The sequence below is a fragment of the Crinia signifera genome, chromosome 2 (assembly GCF_055691185.1).
Source record: "Crinia signifera chromosome 2, ASM5569118v1, whole genome shotgun sequence".
NCBI lineage: Eukaryota > Metazoa > Chordata > Amphibia > Anura > Myobatrachidae > Crinia > Crinia signifera.
In genome coordinates this window covers 323,252,058-323,276,846 of record NC_139218.1, presented here as the reverse complement: position 1 = coordinate 323,276,846, position 24,789 = coordinate 323,252,058, and the positions used below count along the sequence as shown (strand labels likewise).

Below are 24,789 nucleotides of genomic sequence, written 5' to 3'. Positions count from 1 at the left end.
GCACAGATGGTTACATCGGAATAACTGAGGCACTGATTGAGTCACCTGTCCTCGGGCATGGGTGTTGCTGGGGCATGGACTGCTGGTGAGCTTTGGAGACTGGAAATGCGATATATATATATATATATATATATATATATATATATATATATATATATATATATAAAAAAAAGGAAAAAACCCTTTCCTGCGCTAATAGAGTAAGAGCAGCACCTCTGAAGGGTCCTCTGTTAGCAAAGACCCAATCACATAGACATAGAAAAAACCATGCGCTTATATATAATATCCAATAATCCACCACCCGCTTATATATAATATCCAATAATCCACCACGCGCTTATATATAATATCCAATAATCCACCACGCGCTTATATATAATATCCAATAATCCACCACGCGGTTATACAAATATAGTCAATTATAATCAAAACAGTACAATTATAATTTATAGATAGTGTCCTTAAATGAGATGATCTGTTGTTAAGTGAAGCAAATGGATGCAGTTCGTTCAATAACTTGTTTATTTTGTAGATCTTGTTTGTCAAAGGTAAAACATGTACAGTAGACTTAACGCGTTTCGTCTATAAAGACTTCATCAGGGGAACAGAGTAGTACATCTTTAATAAAGAGATAAGATCTCCTGAAACTTCTTTCAATAATGAAAAAAGATCTCTTGAAAATTATTTTAGGGATAGACGTCCCTTCTTTCCCAAGTGATTCTTAAGTTTAGTCTCTTGTGTGTTTGTGAACATTCGGTGATTCAGTGATTCTTATCTTCCGAGGTGTGTGTATAAATACACCGTTAGGTAAAAACAACCCTATATGGGTTAAAAGACTGGGATTCCTTCCCTGTATTTAAGAATCTCCAATAAGAGCCAATACTGAAGACAGACAAAGATATTTCTTCAGTGAAAGACAAGTAGGTTTCTCACTATGCTGCAGCTTTCCCTGTAAGAGAAGGAGGTCCCATAGTGAAAAACAAAGTCAAATTTGTTCTTCAGTTACTGTTCTGTTTAGTTCTCTGTATCATTTTGTGTTCTAATATGTGCTATTTGTACTGCACTGAGTACCACTTGTGGCGCCTTATAAATAAAATGTAATAATAATAATGATGTGGTTTTGTATATAAATCATCAAGCTGCATTCTTCTTTGAGTAGGGCAGTGGTTTCCAAACTTTTTTGAATCACGGCACCTAGAGCATTAAAATCGTTCTTGGGAATCACTGGAATAGGGCATCACCTTCCGGTGCTGTCATGTTCCCAGAGTCCCCTTTCTAAGTCACCAGGATGTTCACTTAGGATAATTGGCAATGCACCTCAACATGTTTCTTATGTTTGAAAATTTCTGGTGTTATCCAGACGGGTGTGGATCATATTGTCTACAGTGACTAAGTCGACAAGCATTAGGTCGACACGGGTCTAGTTCGACATGGCTTAAGATCGACGGGTCATTAGGTTGACACAAGCATTAGATTGACATGGGCAAGGTCGACAGTCAAAAGGTCGACATGTTTTTTACCCGAATGCCGACACAGTCAACATGGACACAGGTTTAAGTGCACCGCGTCCCTTCGCTACGCTCGGCATGCTATTTTATTCTCCCACCACACCTTAGTGGATGGTAGGGCATGAAATACCACCTGTCGGCACATGTCTGCTTTAAAAAAACAGTAAAAAAAAAACATGTCGCCTTGCTTTAATGGGTTTGCTCTTGACAAGTCCATATTGAGAGCTATGTGTGTCTTGTTTCTGGTGATCTCACCCTTATTAATGCCTGTAAGCCTTGTCTGCTAAGATTTACCATCGGACGGGGAAGAGCATGGACCTGGTTCTTCATCTTTCTTCTATTAAAGTCCCTTTCTGTTCAAGGGGATTGCTCTGCTCCTAGAACGCCTCCTTGGTGCTTTGGGCTTTCTTTGAACCTTTGGAAACTGTCATCCTTCGATGGCTTACCTTTGAAGATTGTCTTGCTTCTTATGCCACACTCCCCCCCCCCCCCCCCCCCACACACACACACAAGCAAACACACACACACACACACACACCTGCAGGACCGAAGAGTTGAAATAAAGAACAATTCTACAATGTATAGTTAATAATGTGGCAAGAAGCAGAGAGAGTGTAGCGATAGTGCTCCTATTTAGTCGATACAAATAACAAGGATTGTAAGCAAAGAATTGAATGTACAAGAAAAACGGGTGCCGGACGTCTCACCGACAATCATGATTCCAACAGTCATTACCCCGACGTCGGAATCCCGACTGCTCCCTCGTGGGGGTCCACGACCCCCATAGAGGGAGAATAAAATAGGTGGCTAGCGCAGCTCGCCACCGTGCCCGCAGCGTGGCGAGCTCACAAGGGGCTTCATTGCGCTCCCCCCGCTGTGCAGTCGGGATTCCGACGTCACGCTAATGACTGTCGGAATCCCGACTGTCGGTGTGTTATACCACACCCAAGAAAAACATGTCCCGAGACCTGTACTTGAACTGTGACTACCAACACTGAACAAGCACACAACAGATCCAAAAATAGAACATTCCACCTTGAACAATGCTGCAGGAAAGATAAACACATTCTTATGTATTACCTACGTTGATCAATTTCAAACACCAGTTCTACCATCACTATCCCTATGATCCCCAGAATAAGGTAGCTCCCATTGTTTAACACACATATGTAACACTCCACTCACAGTACAACACACACCCAAAAACAGTACAACACACACTTAAACATTGCTCAGATACACACACATATATAAGTAGTGCACCTCACACACTTAAGGTGCCTATAAACGGTGCGAGGGTGCTGTGCGATGCGATGCACGCTCCCGCGGGCATCCCATCGCACAGCACATAAAGTCTGTGCAGCCCGTGCTTTTTTAACTAGCTTCGGATCGCATCGCATGCGATGTGATTAAAACGCATGGAAATATTGTACTGTGTATGGGCACCTTTACACATTTGAACAGATACACACATACATAACACACCACTCACAGTACAACACACACCCACATTCACTACAACACACACCCAAAAACAGTACAACACACACACACACAAACACATATATATGTATATGTAGCGCACCTCACACACTTACACATTGGACAGATGCACACTATACATGCACACACATACACTGCAGTACGACACCCAACCACATACACTACAACACACACAAAAACAGTACGACACACACAAACACAAAGAACACACAGACGATAAATGCGTTATAGGTGCTAAATCTCTAGAGTGGATGTGGAATTCATCAACACACACAAGCTATGAAGTCAGGAGTGGTGTGTTTCAATCAATAACACCACAACTGATTTCATTGCTGTCACTGAGTATCAGTGCAAACACATTCTAACATTATGGTGGAGGTTTTAACAAATATTGGGCCTTTGGCACAGCATAAGATTAAATTTTACAGCAATTTTAGATATTAAAAAAACCCCAAGATTTTCCTGGGCAACACCGGGTGTGTCAGCTAACATATATTATGATAGAATATATTATGTTATGCACTTGCACTGTAGTCCCAACAGCTGGACCTGCCTGACTCCATTAAATTATTGCTGTTGTTACCATGTAAATATTCTGCTAGATTTTATTTTCTTCATACAAACTCTTGTCAAGGTATTAAGATAAGATTTGGTATAAAGAATAATAATAATACTGACTAAAGAAGGGCTGGAATTGGGTTTTGTGTTTGTGTGCCCTATGGTGTATATAGTACTTGTTTCTTTGCATAACACCTATCGATTTGGCTTCCAGGAAACTGGCAGTAAAGGATCGGCTGTTGGCCACTGTGCAGCTGCAGAATCTGTTGGAACACCTGGACACGCAGTACTGTCGTTTCACCCAGGCTGAGGAAATACTGCAGAAACACAATTTCCGCAAGTTCAAGTTAAACGTACAGGTAGAATTTGGGACTTTTGTTATATTTATCACTATCGCACCATTAACTGCCATCTAATAAAACTGCAACTTTCCTCACCCTGCACTCGTTTCTCTTCTTTTTTGTTCTTTCATCCACTTTCCAAAACTATCCTCTCCTCTTGTCCTGTCAAAGTTTTGCGGCAAGGTGTAATAGCCTGCAGTAAGTCAGAGGTGTGTAAGTCACAGCGGCTGTGTGTGTACATAGGCGCAGACATAGGAGGCCATAGCATTATGGGAAAAACGGCACCTGCCATCCTGCCATAAGAGTATGGGTCATAGAGTCAACGTTCCCCCGAATGTTAGCGACTGTACACACGGGATACGGTCACTACGTTGACACTATGAAGGTTGACATACATTAGGTCGACAGTGCTTAGGTCGACATGGTTAAGGTCAACTGGGTCGGAAGTTTGACACAACCATTAGGTTAACAATGGGAAGGCTGACGTGAGTTTCTTTTTTTTTGTCCTGTATTTTGACTTAAGTGGACATGGACACTGTGTATCAGTGTACTGTGTCCCCTCTCATGGTTCGGGCACGGCGCTTCACTGCGCACGGCACACTAGTTTATTCTCCCTCCACACCCTAGTGGATGGTAGGGTATGAAATAAAAAAAAAAAACTCACATCAACTGTTATGACTGTTGACCTTCCCATTGTCGAACTAAAGCTTGTGTCAACCTTCCGGCTCTCTTCTTCCCTTGCTGTTAATGATTTTGCCATGTTCTTTATTGCCATTGAATCCCCCTTCTCCACGTTCATCACTACTGTGATTTATTTCTCACATAATGGGCCAGATTCTCAAAGCTTCAAAGGTGATAAAATGGAGAATGATAAACAGCTAGCCAATCAGCTCCTGTCTGACATTTTTCCAACACAATCTGTGACTTGGCAGGTAGGAGCTGATTGGCTGGCTGTTTATCACTCTTAATTTTATCACTTTTGAAGCTTAGAGAATTTGGCCCTATGTCCCTTTGACCTTCCTCTGTCCCATTCCTCCATTCCCCTTCTCCAAGGCTTGCTTGCACTTACCTTGTTATTTCAGCCTCTTTTCTGTCTTCAGGCATCTCTCATCACTGGATCTCATGACCTGTTTTTCCATGTAATATATTCTATCCAGGACATGGGTGGAACCGTAAATGAACAAATAATTGTGCGCACAGATACATGTGTGGATAATGCACACTAGCCCTATATGAACTATTTCTTTCATCTTTCATGTCACAGCATCGCTACCAGGAAACACCAGAGAGGCTGGCAGAACTGATTCAATATTATCTGCATCATGAGCAACAGATTCTTTTAGAAGCGCAAGAAGTAAAGGTTTGATATTTTATTATTATCATAAGTAGCTATGGGGAGATGAAGTATTAAGATAAGAGGTCTTGCATATTTGTAATCTCGAATTGCTTTATCAAGCTGTTATAAAAACGTCACCCCGACAGTCGGAATCCTGGCCGATTTTTTTTTCGTCTGATCTGAATGTACATCGACAATCGGTAGTCAATGTACCGAGTGTCAGAATGTCCTCAAATTGTCGGAGACAGCTGCAAATTTTCGGAAAGCAGCTGTGAATTCGACAATCCGCGGCCCTCTCAGACAAAACGGAACCAACTTCAGAAAAAATCTGACAACGGCAGCATTGAGTAGGTTAGTGCCAATATTTCCCCTGTCGGGAAATATCAGCACAGATTTAATACACCACTTAACCTCTATTGCTCGTACCCATTCAGTTTGTTTTGTCCATGTCAATTATTGTTAGTAAAATAATGGCTATGACAGTGGTTCCCAAACTTTTTTGAATCACGACGCCCTAGTGTATCAGAATTGTTTCATGGCACCCCTAGGCCAAAAGTTACTTATTGAGCAATATTAAATGAACTAAATTGTGTTTTATATGTCATGCTTAGATTCAGTTATGTGGTGGGGACAGAATTGGCAGCCACCATCTTTGGATTTTTCTACTAAATTGACCATAAATAATTTGAATTGGTCCTCGACCACCAATCCAAGGCAAGGCAAGTGTCTCGAGGCACCGCAGGGTGCCACGGCACACAGTTTGGGAACCACTGGGCTATGATTTTACAGTGCACATTTAAGTAAATAGGTTTATAGGATGTACAGTATGCCTCTGAGAGATTTAAACAGATCATCCTAAAATACAATATCAGAAAGATGAAAAAACCTTCATCCCAATCGCAATGATAAATTTGGTTAGTATTCACCCTTGACCTATAAGCCACTTAATTTCTTTGTGCTGACATCACAGTTGGGCGGGAAAATGCGCACCCAGATGGGATGTCAGTCACAAGGTGCCTGAAGCTGGTTGGCTGGTTGTCTGTACGCACAGCCAGATATAGCATGCATCGGCTGTGCTGCAGGGTCAACGCAGTGTTGGACGATGCTGTTCAAAAATATTATTTGTCCACACCCACCGATCTGCAGATGATACATTGTTTGAGAGAACTGACAATACACTGCCAAGAGTGCCTCAGTGCAGCACTATTAACACCACTTCTTTACAGTCGAAATTTCTTTTACACAAAACCTTCTTTATATCAAGACAGCATATTGTCACTCACTGCCAGAGAGTAGAGGTAATCCCTGTTTTAGTTGAAAATCTGTTTCGGTGCTTGTGTATTATCACGGCGCCCAGCTACGCTACGTTTTCAACGTAGCCTAAGGTACATTGTCAGCGTAGCCGGCGCCGTGATCATACAGTTGTTGATTGTGTGTGTGTGTTGTGCTTTTATACTTATCCTCCTCCGGGCCGGCCACCACGTCCATCACGATCCCCCGATGCACGGTCACTCCCCGGCGGCAGCGTTCAGTCCCCGTTCTCTGGCAGTCACTGCCCGGCACCAGCAATGTACATAATGTACAATGTACGTAATTCAGCGTAGTGCCGCTGGGGGAGCATCACATGGTTTCCCTGCTCCCCCAGTAGCACTACGCTAATTGCGTACATTGTCCGCTGCGAGTGTGGGATGAGGGGGGACTGAACGCTAGCGCCGGGGAGTGACTGCCAGAGGAGGGGGACTGAATGCTGCCACCGGGGAGTGGCCGTGCATCAGTGTATCGTGGGAAGTCAGCGGGGATCGTGATGGATGCGGTGGCCGGGACGGAGGAGGGTAAGTATAAAGCACAACACACACATGCACACACACAACACACATTTCCCCCACTAACAACGTCATATCCCCACTATCCACGTCAATAACCCCAGTATCCACGTGGGCGGGGAACTAATTTTATAAAGTGTGGAGAGCGCAGTGAGCCACCGAGCCCGAAGCGTGGCGAGCGGATGCGGATACTCGTCCCCTCGGGGGGGGGGGGCTCGCCACGCTTTATAAAGTTAACTCCACTCCCACGTGGATACTGGGGGTATGACGTGGATAGTGGGGAAACAAAGCATTGTGTATTATCACAGCTCCTGAACAATTTACGTAGTTTACGTAGCCAGCGTAGTGGTGTATTGGTATTCTCAATACACCACTGCCCAAACTACGTAATGGGCGCCGTGATAATACACAAGTACCTCTGTTTCTTACAGTTGAATCAGTTTATACAACCATAAGGAAACGAGCTGCTTAAACCATTGAGTGTCAAAATATCCTCTAAAAATGCCAGTGTCGCTCACATTTGTAGTATACAGTAAATTCAAATTTATTTTATTTATTAACAGTTTCTTATATAGCGCATACATATTCTGCAGCGCTTTACAGAGTATAGTTGAACATTCACATCAGTCCCTGCCCCAGTGGAGCTTACAATCTATATTCTCTACCACATGTACACGCACACACAGATATTCTAGGGTTAATTTTGTTAGCAGCCAATTAACCTACCTGTATATTTTTGGATTGTGGGAGGAAACCGGAGTACCCGGAGGAAACCCACGCAAGTACGGAGAGAATATACAAACTCCGCACAGTTAGAGCCATGGTGGGGATCGAACCCATGACCTCAGTGCTGTGAGGCAGTAATGCTAACCATTACACCATCCGTACTGCTCAAATAAAAAGTTGTGTTAAAAAAAAAAAGATTGATATTTCCTATAAAAGCGTAAACATTACAGGCCATTATTATGAATAAATAAAAATGTTTGCTTGGCAAACCTATCACGCCTATTTTGACAAATTCACTTTGCACTCAAAGGGTTAAAATCATTTGTAAATGAAATGTGAGCAGTTTTATAGAGGTACAGTAGTATTGAGGGTTAGACAGTACATAGAACTTTGCGATAGTTTTGAGGGGTGAGTAGGAGGGTAATCTACTTGGGACTGGAAGGTAAAGCAATGGGACAAACTGAGGAGTCGATATATTGCTTAAAGAGATACTTAAGCTTAACAAATGGTATATCATTATGTAAGGACCAAGCCTAGTCTTCCCACCTTGATGGAAATGTTCTGGTTTAAATAAATATGACAAACAGAAATAGGAGTGAGCGTGGAAGGCTGGTTGGCGTGTTTTCCATAAGAAGTGGAAGCACTGATATCATGTATCTCTGTATAAATAATTGTATAATGTATGCCATCGGAAAATTTAGAATTTAGAAATTGTAAAAGCTCTGGAATGTTGTATTTTTGATTAATTTTTTCATATCATAATATTAATAATCATTTTAACAACAACTCTTTACTCAATACTAAATCCTCAGGTAAAGAGTGAGCAGCCAGTGCAGACACCTATGGAGATGGGAAAGCAATATAAAATTGAGCAGCGTGTTAATGAAGCGAAAGAGCGTTTTCTGGTAAGACTTTGCTTCTATTTGCAACTTTTATAAGGTATAGTTAATGCAGTTTATTACATGCATTGTAAAAGTGTGACATGATTGTATCATGTTTTTTGTTAAGGGCATAAAGATCTTTGTAATATACTGTGTATCAATGTGAGTAATACACCCGATTGTTTCTTTCCTATCCTGTGTGGTCAGTGAGACCCTCTTATGACTTTTCTTTGCATTTTTAAAGACTAATGCTCACCAGTGATTATGTGACTTTTTTATATTTTAAAGACTTAAATTCATATAAATTGCACCATAATATTAAATGACTACTATGCCAGTATATTTGAATGTGATCTATACTCTATTCCCTCTCTGTGTGTTGCAGTCTTTAGATCAAGAAGTAAAGTTTTTGGAAGAGCAACAAGAAATGTTTCAGTTCAAATATAAAACATTTAATACTGAATGTGAGTAACTATATTGTTACAACTTAGTTTTACCTGGTTATTAGTGTATTCATTAAGTAGAATAAAATATAGTAGGCAACAACCTAGATATGCCTGTTATCACCAACAAAGGCAAGATTTTAAAGGCCCCTAAAATGGTAACCATGAAATTAGTCTTGGCCTTTGTTGACCGCATCCTTTTTTGTTTGTCCAATCCGGCACAGTCATTACGTCTTTGCTACACAAAATGGAGTATTACAGTTTCATATCTTGCCTCTCCATCAATATACGTATTTAAAACCATGATTTTATCTACACCCCCTAAAGTAGTAATACTCCATTTCAATTGGCTAGAAAGAACATCACATACTTAGAGGTCCGGTTCACCCAAGAACGAATCATTTTTGTATCCTGCAAATCTAACTAAACCTGTCACATCTCTGTCGAAAGAGCTACAGGGGTAGCGTTGTCTCAGACTCTCATACTTGTGATGAGCCATCCCTAAATGGTCTCCTCTCCCATATGTTCTGTATGTATTGGCTTTAAGGCATAATTCAGGTTGGCCCGCAAAAGCAAAATTTCTCTCTAATGGGCAAAAGCATCTGCACGACAGGTGGGGTAGAGTTAGATTTGGCTGGTGTGTGTTCAAACTGAAATATAAATTGCAGTGTAAAAATAAAGCAGCCAGCATTTACCCTGCACAGAAATCATATAACTCACCCAAATGTAACTCTCTGCACATGTTGCATCTGCCCCACCTGCAGTACAGCATTTTTTTTTTCCCACTGAACCTGAATCACCCCCTTAGTCTCTCCATTACATTTAGAATAATTAACTGGAATAGTTAGCATCCAGAATTTAGCCTATTAATTGGAATGGCTAAAATCCAATTGGACGATTTGTGCCCCCAATATTATGAAACTACAACCACACAGGTACTGGTTTCAGAGATAGAGATATCCTCTGGAAGGCAGTTGTGGGTGTGGGACTGTACTGTGGCTTAAATGCTTCTTTTTAGTTTTAGAAGCAATTTATTGGTTTTGTTAAGCAATTCTATTTTCACTGCAGATTTTAAGAAGGCTTCCACTAAATAGCACATCTTTATGTAAGCGCAGCATTGACCTGGATCCTTTATTCTGTTACAGCTTCTGCACATGCTTCACCATCATATATCCAGAAAAAGAGACTGGAGCTGCAAAGCCAACTCAACGAGCTGGACAAAAAACGCAGGGTTAGGATTTGTGGATCTCACAGATATAGATAGATATCATTTTTATTAAGTGAAAAAAATAGCAATTGTTTTAAAATGCATTTTTTGGAAGAAAGTAACATTTTGCCACGGCACTTTAGAACTAATATCAGAGTCATTTTGTGTATATGGTGAACAGTATTTGCATCATGCCAGAACTGGCCTGCTTATTCAGTGCAACTTTTTGCATGCCTACTATCATGAGTAAAGGTCTGTTGGGAATAAGTTGCTACCAGGTTAGCACTGTTTGGGAGTTGTTGTCTTCCTTGCAGATTTGCTCCTTGACGTTCAAGTTGGTTATATAACGAATGTGGGCTGCAATTTTCAAATCGTGGCACAGATTATCAATTGGAGAGCAGTTTGGAGTTTGACATGGTTATTGGAGAACGTTTACATTTTGGACCTTCAAGCGCACTGGGTAGCCTTGTGCTTTTGATTGTTGTGCTGCTGGAAGATCTTTTTCCCGAACTTCAATTTTTCAGAAGACTGAAGCAGGTTGTCTTGCAATATATCCCTGTGTTTTGCATTGTCCTTCTTCAGCACTTTTTTTTTTTTTTAACTAGATCCCCAGTGCCCTCTGAGGAAAAACAATATGGTGCCATCTTTTATAGGGCCTACACATGGGGCGAATTCAGGGCATTTTCTAAGCAATCTCACTAGATCTCTTAGCCCATACAAAACTGTTTGGAGGGCCCATAGCGATGCGTGAGAACCGGAGAACACTGGCCCTGACAGATTGCTCAGCACACACATCGCTGACGCATCACTGTGTGTTGAGTGATCTTACTAAATGTCCCCGTGTGTAGGCCACTTTACTTCACTATTGGGATTTAGGGTTTTTTAGTGCTGTGCTCTGCCTTCCACGGGTATATAGTGCTGTACTCTGCCTTCAAACCATTACCTTTCACTATTGTGATGGTGTTTGCTGAAGAATGTACAATGTTTGGTTTGCTCCGTACGCACTGTTTTGAATTGTTGAAATCAAACTCCTATTCTGTCTCCTCTGACGACATAATCTTCTCTCAAATTGTATCTGGGCAACTTGGATGTTTTCTAGCAAATTCCAGACGTGCTTTGATGTGGGGTTGCTTCAGTAATGGCTTCTATCTGGCCACCATCTCAGAAATGCCAGTTGCAAGCATAGCTCTCAAAATGGTTAACTGGTTCACCTCCATTCTACTGAGCTCTGTAGCCGGCATTCGTTATAACAGACACATCCGCAAGAGCTGTAAAGATCATACATCGAGCCCTGCAACAAGGCGGCACATGCGTACTGGACAAAGAAGGTCACCGCAGATCCAGCACGTCTGAAAGCCGCGCATGCGCACTAGCGCTATGAGGATGCCGGAAGCGTGGCGGAAGTGCCACAATAAACGGACTTTATCTATTATTATTGTTCCTAGTTGTTTAAATAAGTTTTCAATATAGCGTTTGTGCTCACCTAAGTCCCAGTTCACTTTACATATGTTTATTTAGTCCCCCATTTGTGCATATGCCTGTACAGCCGTTTTTGATATATCCAATTAGCAGGAAGTGATGTCACATCCCCCTGGCTGACATATAGGTATAAATACATGCCAGACTTCATTTGTTCTCCAGCCCTTGAAGAAGTCACATCGACGAAACGCGTTGGGACACCTACCTCCTACTACCTCATAAATTAAGGATTCTTATATCTTAACTTTTATATATATATATATATATCTTTTTATATTTGAACCTTTTATCTCTAGTTCCTCCATTTTTTAGATTCAAGTGTCGTTTTATCCTAATTTCCCATTTTTTTATCGCCCTATTTTTTCTATATAATACCCACAGCATTGTCCTTTTATATAAATTGATATGCTCATATATGCATAGTTGTCTTATCTTTTACTGTCCTACCCTTATATTGTCATCCCAATAAATACTTTTTATATATTTATATATTTCTCATATCTTTTAAATTCACAATAATTGGTCGCCATTATCTTTTTACATTTCTTTCCATAACCCTATAAGTAACATACCATTACTTTTATTGAAAGATAGGCTGACACCTTCATAATATAAGGGAATATTATTGTGAGTCTTCTATTTATCTAGCACAAGTGGCGCCTCTTTTCCAAAACAAACATATATATATATATATGTATGTATGTATATGTATATGTGTGTGTGTGTGTGTATGTATATATATATATATATATATATATATATATATATATATATATATATATATATATATATATATATATATATACTGATGAGGGGGCTCACCTGCTCTTTGAAAAAGGGACTGCTGTGTCCCTAAATGTCAGTACAGCTGTCTCCTTCTTTGTTTGAGTGCCGCCGCCCCCTCATCAGCCTGTATCACTGGCTGCGTGCTGCTGTCCAGTCCGGAGGAACAAGCCACGCCCAACGCGTTTTGACTACGGTCTTCATCGGGGGTGCCACCCCCTGACGAAGACCGTAGTCGAAACGCGTTGGGCGTGGCTTGTTCCTGCTGACGGAGTGACGTCCTTTCTTCCACTTGTGGTCCTGTTGAGCCTGTTCGTGTGCGGCGAGGCTCCGACGTCTTGGTGTAAAGATCCCCTGGTCTGCAGCTGAGCGGCGGCGTCTTGTGCATGTTGGAGAGGGCTATGGTGACTGTGTTTTCTACCAGGCTGGCAAGTATACTATTTTAAACCTCAATGTACGTGAGCCGTATTGTGCAGTAAAATTGTCTCTAAATATATGCTCATTGTTGCGTCTCCTCTTCTAAAAACAACTTCCAGTACTCGGCCCCTCCGTGGGGTATCTTGCTCTGTTGCCCTGTGCTGGGGCTGTGTGCCCAATATACTCTATCCAATAAAATACAGCGGCACTCAGAGACTGGGAAACGGTGAACAAACGTGAATTTTACTGGTCAACAGTTTTGGGGATTACACCCCTTCGTCAGGATAAATATATATATTTATGTATACATTTTTTGTATATTGTAGGAGGTACTGGACCTAGTAAAAGAATTGCTTGGTCTCTGTGAAACCCTTTTTGGCTTTCTGGATCAAGAAATAACAGACTGGCTTCACAGGCAAAGGCTATCTTGCATTGGCGCTGGAACAGACACCAGTCTCAAGCAATTAGAATCTTGGTAAGTTACAATCAGCAACACAGAGTGGATCCTGAATTTTCTTGCTATTAAATTCCAGGACTGGGGCTAATACAACGGAATGAATAATAAAAAACAAACCTAGATTTCATAGTCCTCAAAATAATCACCTCCGGCACACTTTTGTGCACGGTGGTACAAATTCTGGAAACACGCTTCGTAGTCCTTTTGAAGATATGCTTCGAAGTTGAGCGGTTACGTTTTTCTTTATGTCCTCTACATCCTGAAATCGATGCCCTTTCAGAGCAGTCTTAAGTTTTGGGAACAAGTAAAAGTCAGGAGGTGACAAATCAGGAGGATGATTAACTTCTACGATGTCATGTTTTGCCAAAAAGCGCTTCACATTGAGAGCACAGTGGGGCCTCGTGTTGTCGTGCAGTAGGAGCCAGCTGCCTTTATCCATATTCGGTAGCACACAATGTACTTGTTTAACTAACCGATGCAAAACAGCTTTGTAGTACTCTTTGTTGACAGTTTGATATTCACTCTTTGCTCCATCACCGACTGTGACACGTGCTGTAATGAACCACCTGCTTTTTACCTTCTCCAACCAGGAAATGCTGACTCAATCACTGCGCATTTGTTCCACCTTCGCGCCTAATTGGTTATGCTATCACATCCACATGATGACGCGTTCCTACACATTTTCATTCATTAACTACACGTACAGTCCTGGAATTTAATAGACACACCTTGAATATTGATCTGGTCTTAAAAAAACTTTTTTTTTTTTTAATTGATTTTTTTTTTCTTTCTCTGATTCCAACCCCCTTGATTATATAGTGCCCTGTGTACATTTAGTAAGAACAACAAAAACTCCCACTGTAGTCTTTTGGTCTGCAGTATAAATTGCTAACTGTATGATAAATAGCACAGGAAGTGAAACAAAAATATAAATACCGGTAACAGTCACTTAAAAGGGCATTGGGCCGATGTTCTGAAGAAGACAACGTTTTCCCCATATGGTGGGCTTTCTTGTGGATCTGGTCATTGTGGCAAGAAGTTAAATCCCTCCTCTCAAACCTGTTGGACTCGCCTATATCTTTTGATCCTAAAATTTTCCTTCTCCCTGTAAGCCTCCTCACCCTCTCTAGACCCCAGAATAAGTTAGTCTGTCCTATAGTCTCAGATTGCTGCATTCTGGAAAAAGCCTACCCCAACACCTATGTCAGCAATTCTGGCATTGATTTGGTGCGTATGTATGTATGTATGTATGTATGTATGTATGTATGTATGTATGTATGTATGTATGTACAGAACAATTCCCCTATGGGAAACAGCGCTCACCAGACCTGTAGACTTTGTTCAATTGAAGTACCAATGGGTCCAGGTTTATTCAAGGAGTGATATCCTGCCGGTCCATTTAAGGACCTTTCTCAAGGCCGCAACACTATCCAATATTCTGTATTTATATAGTTTTGTGGGAATCACCTGCATTCGCTATTATAGAGCATCCCAGAGGTTACTTTCTATGAGGGTGAGAGTGCAGGGTTTGGGCTGTGTGTGTGTGTGTGTGTGTGTGTATATGTATACAAAATGGAATATACAGTATGTCTAGTGTATTGCATCACTCTTCTAAATCATTTAATAATAATAAAATCTGGGGTCGCTGGCAGATTACCCAAAATGCTTCATCCCCTTTCTGCACATAAACCCTTGAGCTATATAACACATAACACCACCAGAGGTCCTCCCAACCTCCTCTCAACTTCTCCTTTTCCTTCCTATATTACTCCTTTCTCTCTCTCTTCTCGATGGCTTTGATAGCTGTCGCTATTAAGAAGGATTCGCTCCATTTTCTTTTATAAAAATACATCAGCACTATGCTGTCACTCTAATTTGGCAGATATTCACATATGCATTCCCTCTGCTATTTTGATGTTTCTGTTTTTTTTTCTTTTCTGAAGTATGTTTCTTATGGTCAGGTGCGTCTTATGGTCCAAAAAATACGGTAAGTATTTTTTTGACCATAAGAAGCACCTGACCATAAGACTCGCCTAGTTTTTAGAGGAGGAAAACAGGAAAAAATATTTTTCAGAGCAGCTTTTTAAGGCAGATGAAAAGCTTTTTACCTCACAACATACAGTATAAGGAACTTAAAAAAACCCATTCATTATAAATTGAAGCAGCAGAAATATTGCTCATCATGTCTCTTCATTAATATACCTTATTACGGTAAATATTTCACAGCAGATACGGTACCTTCATTGCCATTTGCTGAGATTGCAGTATGACAGAAATACAGTAGTTTTTCCTGTTAAAGTGTTACACACACACACACACACACACACACACACACACACATCAGAGCCAGCATACATATATACACACACACACACACACACACACACACATCAGAGCCAGCATATACACACACACACACACACACCCCAGAGTCAGCATACTCATAGACACACACACCCACACACCAGAGTCAGCATACACATAGACACACACCCACACACCAGAGTCAGCAGACACACACACACACATCAGAGCCAGCATATACACACACACACACACACACACACACACACCCCAGAGTCAGCATACTCATAGACACACACACCCACACACCAGAGTCAGCATACACATAGACACACACCCACAAAGCAGAGTCAGCAGACACACACACACGTACTGCAGTGTGTACACGTACACAGACGGTTCCCCACGTCCAGCCTGTCAGATAACGCTGTCCTGTCATTTTTGGGGAGAAAAAGTGCGCCTTATGGTCCAAAAAATACGGTACTTGTGTGATCTGCTCAATAAACATTACTTAAAAAAAAAAAAAAAAAAGGTGTGTGGGGGGGGGGGGGGGGGGGGCATTGGTCTACCACATTAACACTGTGACATTGAGTCCACCAGGGTCAGGAGTCTGTCAGTGGCTTACAGCACCATTCTAGACTACTATCAGTGACAATGACTTGCTCATGAACCGTTGGCAAGCCACTTGTTCTCTGTGAGTGATCTACATAATCCAATTTACATACACACCTGGTGTTAGGGAAGTAATGCTACAACATGGGATGATCACTGTGTAACATTAAGTAAGGATTATTATTGAGCTTGAAATCTATGTAAATGACTACCTAAAACATGGCTGGAAAATGCATCAGAAAGCAGCATGGGACCATCAAAACCATTTTCTGCTGGAGAGGTATGGCTTATTTACATCACCTTTGACACCTTTTCATGATACCTTAGCAAGCTGAACCGATCACGCCAACGGTCCTCTTACTCTTATAGGTCTCCTTTTGAAGCCATAATGTTAGGCAGTCCGGGCAATGCAGCACATTGGCTGATCAGATTTGGATGTTATTGCTTAGCTATTTCAGTTTGCTTGGTGGTCCTCATTTACACAGTATGTTCATGTTGTATGTTATTGTCTGCTATGCATATAGTAGTAGTAGGATTAGTAGTATACCCATCAGTAATCAGCATCTCTAATCATAGAACATTGTTTCCTACTCTGTTGCTCATTGTAGAACATGACCATGTCTCTAACTTCTTACTCCTTCATTCTTTATCTCAGGGTGACAAAGACAGTGGAAGTTTTCTTTCAGCTGAAACGACTCCTGCAGATTCTTGGTGAGCTTTCTCTGCAGGTAACCTATGAGGGGGATCCCCTGAAAACTGACCCTCAGCAGCTGCAGCAGAGACTGCTTGAAATGCTGCATTGCCTTCTACAGAGGTAAGTGCTGTGTACTGGCTAGGGCTACCATCCAGATATATGCCATGTCGCATCAATGGCTAGGGCTACCATCCAGATATATGCCATGTTGCATCAATGGCTAGGGCTACCATCCAGATATATGCCATGTCGCATCAATGGCTAGGGCTACCATCCAGATATATGCCATGTCGCATCAATGGCTAGGGCTACCATCCAGATATATGCCATGTCGCATCAATGGCTAGGGCTACCATCCAGATATATGCCATGTCGCATCAATGGCTAGGGCTACCATCCAGATATATGCCATCAATTACACAAAGTTTAGCACCTTATGGTAGCCCAATGCTATATGATATTGTTCCATCAGACTTGTATTGCCATAACCTAGATATGTTTAAATCTGCTATTTGTTTCTCAATAAGCCGTAAATAAATGAGTACACCGTCTAATTGTCCTGTTTAGAATGTAAAAATGATGGAATGTTTACATTATTTATACATCATTGTTAAGTATTGCCGACATTACCACCAACAAGCATCATGTTGACATTATGTCAGAGACCACTTGTAGAATGTTGATTTTTAGACCCAATAAACAAACACAATATCGACATTCAGGCCATGTGGGTACATAGTATACTGTACCACACCCAAATAATTCAGATCCCAGAATGTGTGCAGCTGGGAATAGTACTTTGATATATAAATTCCCCATATAAGCATTTTCTGAGCAGATTTATTTCATCTTCAGTGCACTGAAATATGAGCATTTAGCTTTCTATCCATTTTCCTTGTCCTTACATTGGAAGTCAGGGATTCCTAATCTTTTTTTGAATCACGGCGCCATAGAGTATTTTAATTGTATTCATAACACCCCCAGGCCAAAAGTTTATTTTTGAGAAATTGTGAAGAAAATATTGTGTTTATATGTCATTTTTAGGGTTAGGTATGTGGTGCGGTACGGTTTACGCTTCTGTTTGTCCACATGTGTTATGATTGAAAGTCACAAACGCTGAGTTGAATTGGTCCTGGATCACAAACCTAGGGCACTTCTCTATTGTGCCAAAGCACCCAGGGGGCCACGGCACACAGTTCGGGAACCACTGTTGTATGTTATACAGTATACTTGTTAAGATGCTCTTGTGACCTGTACTATAGTGACCGCACTACACACTCCTTGAAGGTAGGATTTATGCAGCGCAGGAGGATTATCTAGAACCAAAGTAGTAAACCTAGTGTACCTAGGCATTTTGCTAAACATCATGTTGGGGATCCTACAAGTATTAAGTTAGTAGGATAAGAACATATTCCTGTCACTAGTGGAGACGGGTGAGGTGTAGGGTTAGATCCAATGCAGACAAGAGACAGCTTGGATTCTTAGTTCTAAGTTAAACAACAGGTAATGAATGATTTAGAATTAGTGTATTAGACCTTTATACTCTGCTACTGTGTATCTCAACTTTTTTGGTTGGGACATCCTTGATGCTTGTCTTTTGGGCATGGGTCTTCTTCATACTCCTCCTCTCCATTTTTTTTTTATGTACAGTTTGAGTACCCCTTATCTAAAATGCCCATTTCAGATAATGCCCATTTTGGTTAATGGATTATTTTGATATATATTTATATTTGAATGAGGTATCTTGCATTTATGTAGTATAAGCACGTCAAACACATGAAATACACATACAAATATTTTATTTGTGCATGAAACCAGGTTATTTCCTTCATGCCATTGGTGGCCACTGGGACAGTGGGAAGGGGGCGGAGCCATGGCGACAGGCACCAAGTAGCTAACACTTTAGTGGTGCAGCCCAGGCCCCTCCTTCCCCACACTCCATCATAGGTCAGTTTTTTTCTTGGTGCCTAGGAGCACAGGCACATTTTTAAGTAGCTGCTGCAGTTTTCTGCAGCGTTTTTTAAAGAACATATATATATTTTTTTTTTACTCTTGCGGTGAGCAAGCCGGGTGGACCACCCAGGCTGCTCACCTGCTCCGGAGCCAGCTCGTCGTGAACTGCCACGGACCTGCAGGCTGGGTCCCAGCACAGAGGGACCGTGCGCCACGGAGCAGGTAAGCCGCACTACCCCCTCCCTCCCCACAGCACGCAGCGGTATCGCGGCTGGGGGAGATGCGAGGCAGAGAGGCTTCCCGATGGAAGCTTGACTCTGTCTCACAACGGTGACCGCTACTAGGCGTCTAGATGTAGATGCCGGAGGGAGGGAGCCCAGCGCACTTAGCCGCCGGGGGTTGGTGCGCTCCCGGCGGTTTCCTGGCAGTGACACTCGGTCCCCACAGGGGAAACCGAGGCCACTAGACCACTAGGGCTGTTTTTGTAGCGGTGGGGGCCGCCATTTTTTTTTTCTCAGCCCTGGCAAGGTTCCAGGAGGGGGGGGGGAGGTCCCTCACTTCCTCCCCGGCAGGGAGCCTCTATATGAGTTCCCGCCGGGGACTGCCAGCGTCCCGTCCTGTTGGAAGCTTGACTCTGTCCTGCATCGGTGCAGCAGAGAGCAGCAGGAAGCAGCTTTTGTGTGGACACTGTGGCACCCTTCCTTCCCCGGTCTCCAGACGGGTCAGGTTGTACTGCATTGACACTGCACCCTTGAGGTGTTCAGTGCTGTGTTTTCACACCCCTCTTTATATAGGGGTTTTCTGTGCAAATCTCTCTATTCACTCTGTCTCTTGTATTGAAGTGTGATAGAGCATAGCCATGACTTCTAAGTCAGGCTCAAAGTCCACAAGACCCTCGCGGTCAGGGGACGCTCCTGCCCTGAGGGCCTTTAAGTGTGTTAGGTGCAAGGAGAATTTTTCTTCCACCTCGGCAGACCATGGGGGTGTGTGTACACGCTGTAATGGTGGGGACTCTGTGGATTCGGCCCCGTCCCAGGCATCCCATTCCGTGGAACCGGGTTGGGCGCAGGCCCTGACGGCAGCCATGAGGGACCTTGCTGGACAGCTAGCCGCTTCCCGTTCACACCCTCACCCCCCACCAGTGTTGAGTCAGCCTTCACAGGCGACTCCTCCACCAGCTCAACCGGCTCCGCGCACGCAGTCCCAGCCTCAGTTGCTGACGCTTGCGCCTGAGCCAGCTTGGGTACAGGGCCTTTCTTCCTCAGTGCAGGGACTGGTTCAGGTTTCTTCTTCTCTACAGAACCTGCTGGGTGCCGCTAGCAAGCGCAAGAACCCCAGAGCCCGCACCCAGAGAGCTGACTCTACGGGGACGGATACTTCAGGGGACGACCAGGCTGACACAGATGACCCTGTTGACCCTGATGACCCTGACGAGGAGGCTACATCCCAGGACGAGGTTATGACTCAATCCAGGGTAGATGCGCTGGTGAAGGCGGTCCGCTCTTGCTTAAACATACAAGAGCCAGACCAGCCCCCTGCGGAGGAGGCACCCTCTTTTAAGCGCAAGAAGAGGGATCCGGCTGTTTTCCCATCTTCGACGCAGCTGGAGGGAGACCTGGCAAAGGCCTGGTCTTCTCCTAATAAGAAATTTACGATTTCTAAAAGGATGGTTTCTTCTTATCCCTTTCCGGCGGACGGGCGCACGAAATGGGAACGCCCGCCTCAGGTGGATTCCCACATAGCCCGGCTGGTAAAGGCTACTACCTTGCCTATTCCCACTGTGGCGGCTCTAAAGGACCCCACTGATAGAAAGATGGAACATGTCTTTAAGTCTATCTTTACTCATGCGGGTACGCTTACTAGGCCAGCTTTGGCCTCGGCCTGGGTGGCTAGGGCGGTAGGCAAATGGGCAGATATGCTGACGGAGAACATTACGTCAGGCATACGCAGGTCGGAGCTGCTTTCTCTAGTGGACCATATCAGAGAAGCCTCCATGTATTTGGGCGAGGCGGCCCTGGACACTGCTACGTTAGCCTCTAGGATCTCGGCGTCTTCGGTTGCAGCCAGAAGAGCCTTGTGGCTCCGCACTTGGAATGCGGATGCAGAGTCCAAAAAGGCCCTGGAGGCCCTTCCTTTTGTGGGCGATATGCTTTTCGGTCCGGAGCTGGACAAGATTGTGACTACAGTAGCCACTTCCAAGACAGCCTTCCTACCGTCGGCACCCTCTAAGCCGAAGCAGTCCTTTCGTTCCTTTCGGCCGCAGGGAAAGCCGAGGGGACAATCTTCAACAAGAAGCCGTCCTCCCAGGAGGGAGTCGTTTGGTAAGAACAGACAGTCCCAGTCTGGCAAACGTCAGCCTCCTAAGGCCCCTGAGAAGGCCTCCCAATGACTTGGGGACCCCTCAGGTCGACTCCCTGCCGGTAGGGGCTCGCCTCCTCCATTTTGCCAACAGGTGGAGGGAGACGACATCGGACAATTGGATTTTAAGTATAGTGTCGGAAGGATACTATCTCTCCTTCAACAGGCGTCCGCCGACCCGATTCTTTATCACGGGGCGCCCAGCCTGTCCTCTGAAGGCGGAGGCTCTCAGCGCCTCTGTTCAGACTCTTCTCCAGTCTCAGGTGATAGAAGTGGTTCCTCCTCAGCAGAGGGGCCGCGGCTATTACTCCAATTTATTCCTGATCGGGAAGCCGGATGGTTCATTCCGACCAATCCTGAATCTCAAGGACCTCAATGGTTACTTGAACATTCCGCGGTTTCGCATGGAGTCCCTTCGGTCCATTCTACAAGCAATGGAGCTGGGGGATTTCATGGTATCTCTGGACATCAGAGATGCATACCTGCATGTTCCGATACATCCGGATCACCGCAAGTACCTCCGGTTTGCAACCAAGGATCTCCATGTCCAATTTCGGGCTCTACCCTTCGGAATCTCTACAGCACCAAGAGTCTTTACGAAGGTGATGGGAGTTATGGCAGCCTTCCTTCGCCTCCAAGGAGTGCGGATTCTGCCTTATCTGGACGACCTTCTGATTCTGGGACAGTCCAGGGAACTACTGCTGCAACACCTAGTCTTACGCTGGACCTGCTCCAGGCTCACGGTTGGCTAGTGAACTGGCGAAAGTCCAGCCTGGAACCCTCCCAGGAGATGATACATCTGGGAGCGCGTCTGGATTCCCAGGCCCAGAGGGTCTATCTTCCAGACAAGAAGCGGCTGGCTTTGCAGGCCCTCTTACGAGTGTTTCTCAAGCACAGGAGAGTCTCTCTTCATCTGTGTATGAAGATTTTGGGCAAGATGGTCTCGTGCTTCGAGATGGTGGAATTTGCCCAATTTCACTCTCGACCGTTGCAGCACCAGATCCTCAAGTATTGGAACCGTTCACCACAGGCTCTGAAGAGGCAAGAGGTAGTACTCTCTCAAGAGGTTCGACTATCGTTGCTCTGGTGGCTCAAGCCATGTCACCTGTCCATGGGACGGCCCTTCCTAGTCTCCGACTGGGTACTCTTGACGACAGATGCCAGCCTCAGGGGCTGGGGAGCGGTGGTGGAGGACCGATCCTACCAGGGAGTTTGGTCCCACCAGGAGTCGCGGTTGCCGATCAATATTCTAGAGCTCAGGGCGATCTACTTAGCCCTTCTCCAGGCGGCCCCCCTGATTTGCTCTCGTGCAGTCAAGGTACAGACAGACAACGCCACGGCAGTGGCGTACATCAATCACCAGGGGGGAACTCGGAGCAGAGCAGCCTTTCTGGAGGTACAGCCAATTCTTCGATGGGCAGAACGTCACCTCTTGGCATTGTCGGCAGTGTACATTCCCGGCGTCGAAAACTGGGAAGCAGACTTTCTGAGCCGCCAAGAGATCCACTCCGGAGAATGGTCTCTTCATCCGGAGGTGTTTCACTCTCTAACCCTTCGTTGGGGAAGGCCTCAGATAGACCTCCTGGCATCCCGGTGGAATCACAAGTTGCCTTGCTACGGGTCCAGGACTCGGGATCCAGGCGCATTTCTGGTTGACGCTCTGTCGGCACCTTGGCCGTTCGATCTGGCGTACACCTTCCCGCCTGTGGCTCTTCTTCCTCGGTTCCTAAGAAGACTCAAGCGGGAACGGGTAAGGGTAATCCTGGTGGCCCCAAACTGGCCACGCAGGGCCTGGTATGCCGATCTCCTGCTCATGGCAGAGGAACCTCAGTGGCTGTTACCTCTCCGGCCAGACCTTCTGTCTCAGGGACCCTGTCAACATCCCAACCTAGCTCGTCTCGGTTTGACGGCTTGGCTCTTGAGAGGGAGATCCTAAGAGACAGGGGGTTCTCAGATTCTGTGATAAGAACCATGATAGCGGCCAGGAAGCCGTCTTCAGCAAGAGTCTACTACAGGATCTGGAGTTCTTTCTTTCGCTGGTGTGAAGAGCACGAGAAGAATCCAAGGAGGTTCTCGTTGCCCAAGGTTTTGGCCTTCTTGCAGTCGGGAGTGGATTTGGGCCTTCAACATTCCACTTTGAAGGTTCAGGTCTCGGCGCTCTCGGTTCTGTTTCAGAGGCGCATTGCGACAAGACCGGAGGTTCGCACTTTCCTCCAGGGGGTCATGCACGTGACTCCTCCCTTTCGGAGTCCCTTAGTTCCGTGGGATCTACCTTTGGTTCTGAAAGCTCTTCAGGTGGCTCCGTTTGAGCCTCTGGAGTCAGTGGAGTTGCGTTGGCTTTCATGGAAGGTGTGTTTCCTTCTGGCAATTGCGTCAGCTAGGCGGGTCTCTGATTTGACCGCTCTATCTTGTAAGCCACCGTTTTTGGTTTTCCACCAAGATCGGGCAGTTCTCCGTACCAGGTTGGGTTACCTGCCAAAGGTGGTATCCAGGTTTCACGTAAACCAGGAAATCGTGGTTCCTTCTTTCCAGGATTCAAGAGGTGGAGAGGCTCTTGATGTGGTTCGGGCCCTTCGCATCTATGTGGATAGGACCAGGGAGATTAGAAGAACAGAAGCTTTGTTTGTTCTTTATGATCATCAGAAGCGGGGTTGGCCCGCATCCAAACAGTCCATTGCCAGGTGGTTGCGGCTTACGGTTCAGCAGGCATACCTCCTGGCGAATAGGCCGGCGCCAGCAAGGCTCACGGCCCATTCCACTCGCTCGGTAGGATCATCGTGGGCTGCGGCTTCCGGAGTCTCCGCAGAGCAGCTGTGCCGCGCAGCCACATGGTCTTCCATGCACACTTTTATACGCCACTACAGGTTTGATACTTTCACCGAGGTCGACTCTGCGTTCGGCCGTGGCGTTCTTTCTGCAGCTCAGGAGCGTTCCCTCCCGTGAGGGGACAGCGGTGGGACGTCCCACTGTCCCAGTGGCCACCAATGGCATGAAGGAAATAAGGGGATTTTTGTCCTTACCTGGAAAATCCTTATTTCTGAATCCTTTGGTGGACACTGGGCGCCCGCCCAGACGCCCCTGATCGGCTGATGGGTTGGTTTTAGGGAAAGCTCTTGTTCATGGTAATACAAGATCTCTCTTTTTCTTTTCTTTCATTCTCTCCTTTCCTGTGCTCCTAAGTCCGGTGGTAGTCTAAACTGACCTAGGATGGAGTGTGGGGAAGGAGGGGCCTGGGCTGCACCACTAAAGTGTTAGCTACTTGGTGCCTGTCGCCATGGCTCCGCCCCCTTCCCACTGTCCCAGTGTCCACCAAAGGATTCAGAAATAAGGATTTTCCAGGTAAGGACAAAAATCCCCTTTTAAAACATGAAAGAAAGTTTGTGTACAATACCAGACACTGAATTTG

The 24,789-nt window shown here is 44.5% G+C and overlaps 1 protein-coding gene across 1 annotated transcript in view; it reads left to right on the top strand.

Annotated features, from left to right (window-relative positions):
- Positions 1-24,789, top strand: part of LOC146057693 (signal transducer and activator of transcription 1-alpha/beta-like) — a 74,024-nt gene that overhangs the window by 13,011 nt on the left and 36,224 nt on the right. Inside the window, exons 3-9 of the mRNA XM_083169220.1 lie at positions 3,784-3,928; positions 5,175-5,270; positions 8,608-8,700; positions 9,062-9,140; positions 10,265-10,350; positions 13,332-13,480; positions 17,034-17,192. Coding sequence (XP_083025346.1) covers positions 3,784-3,928; positions 5,175-5,270; positions 8,608-8,700; positions 9,062-9,140; positions 10,265-10,350; positions 13,332-13,480; positions 17,034-17,192 — 807 coding nt within the window. The remainder of the gene's footprint in view (positions 1-3,783; positions 3,929-5,174; positions 5,271-8,607; positions 8,701-9,061; positions 9,141-10,264; positions 10,351-13,331; positions 13,481-17,033; positions 17,193-24,789) is intronic.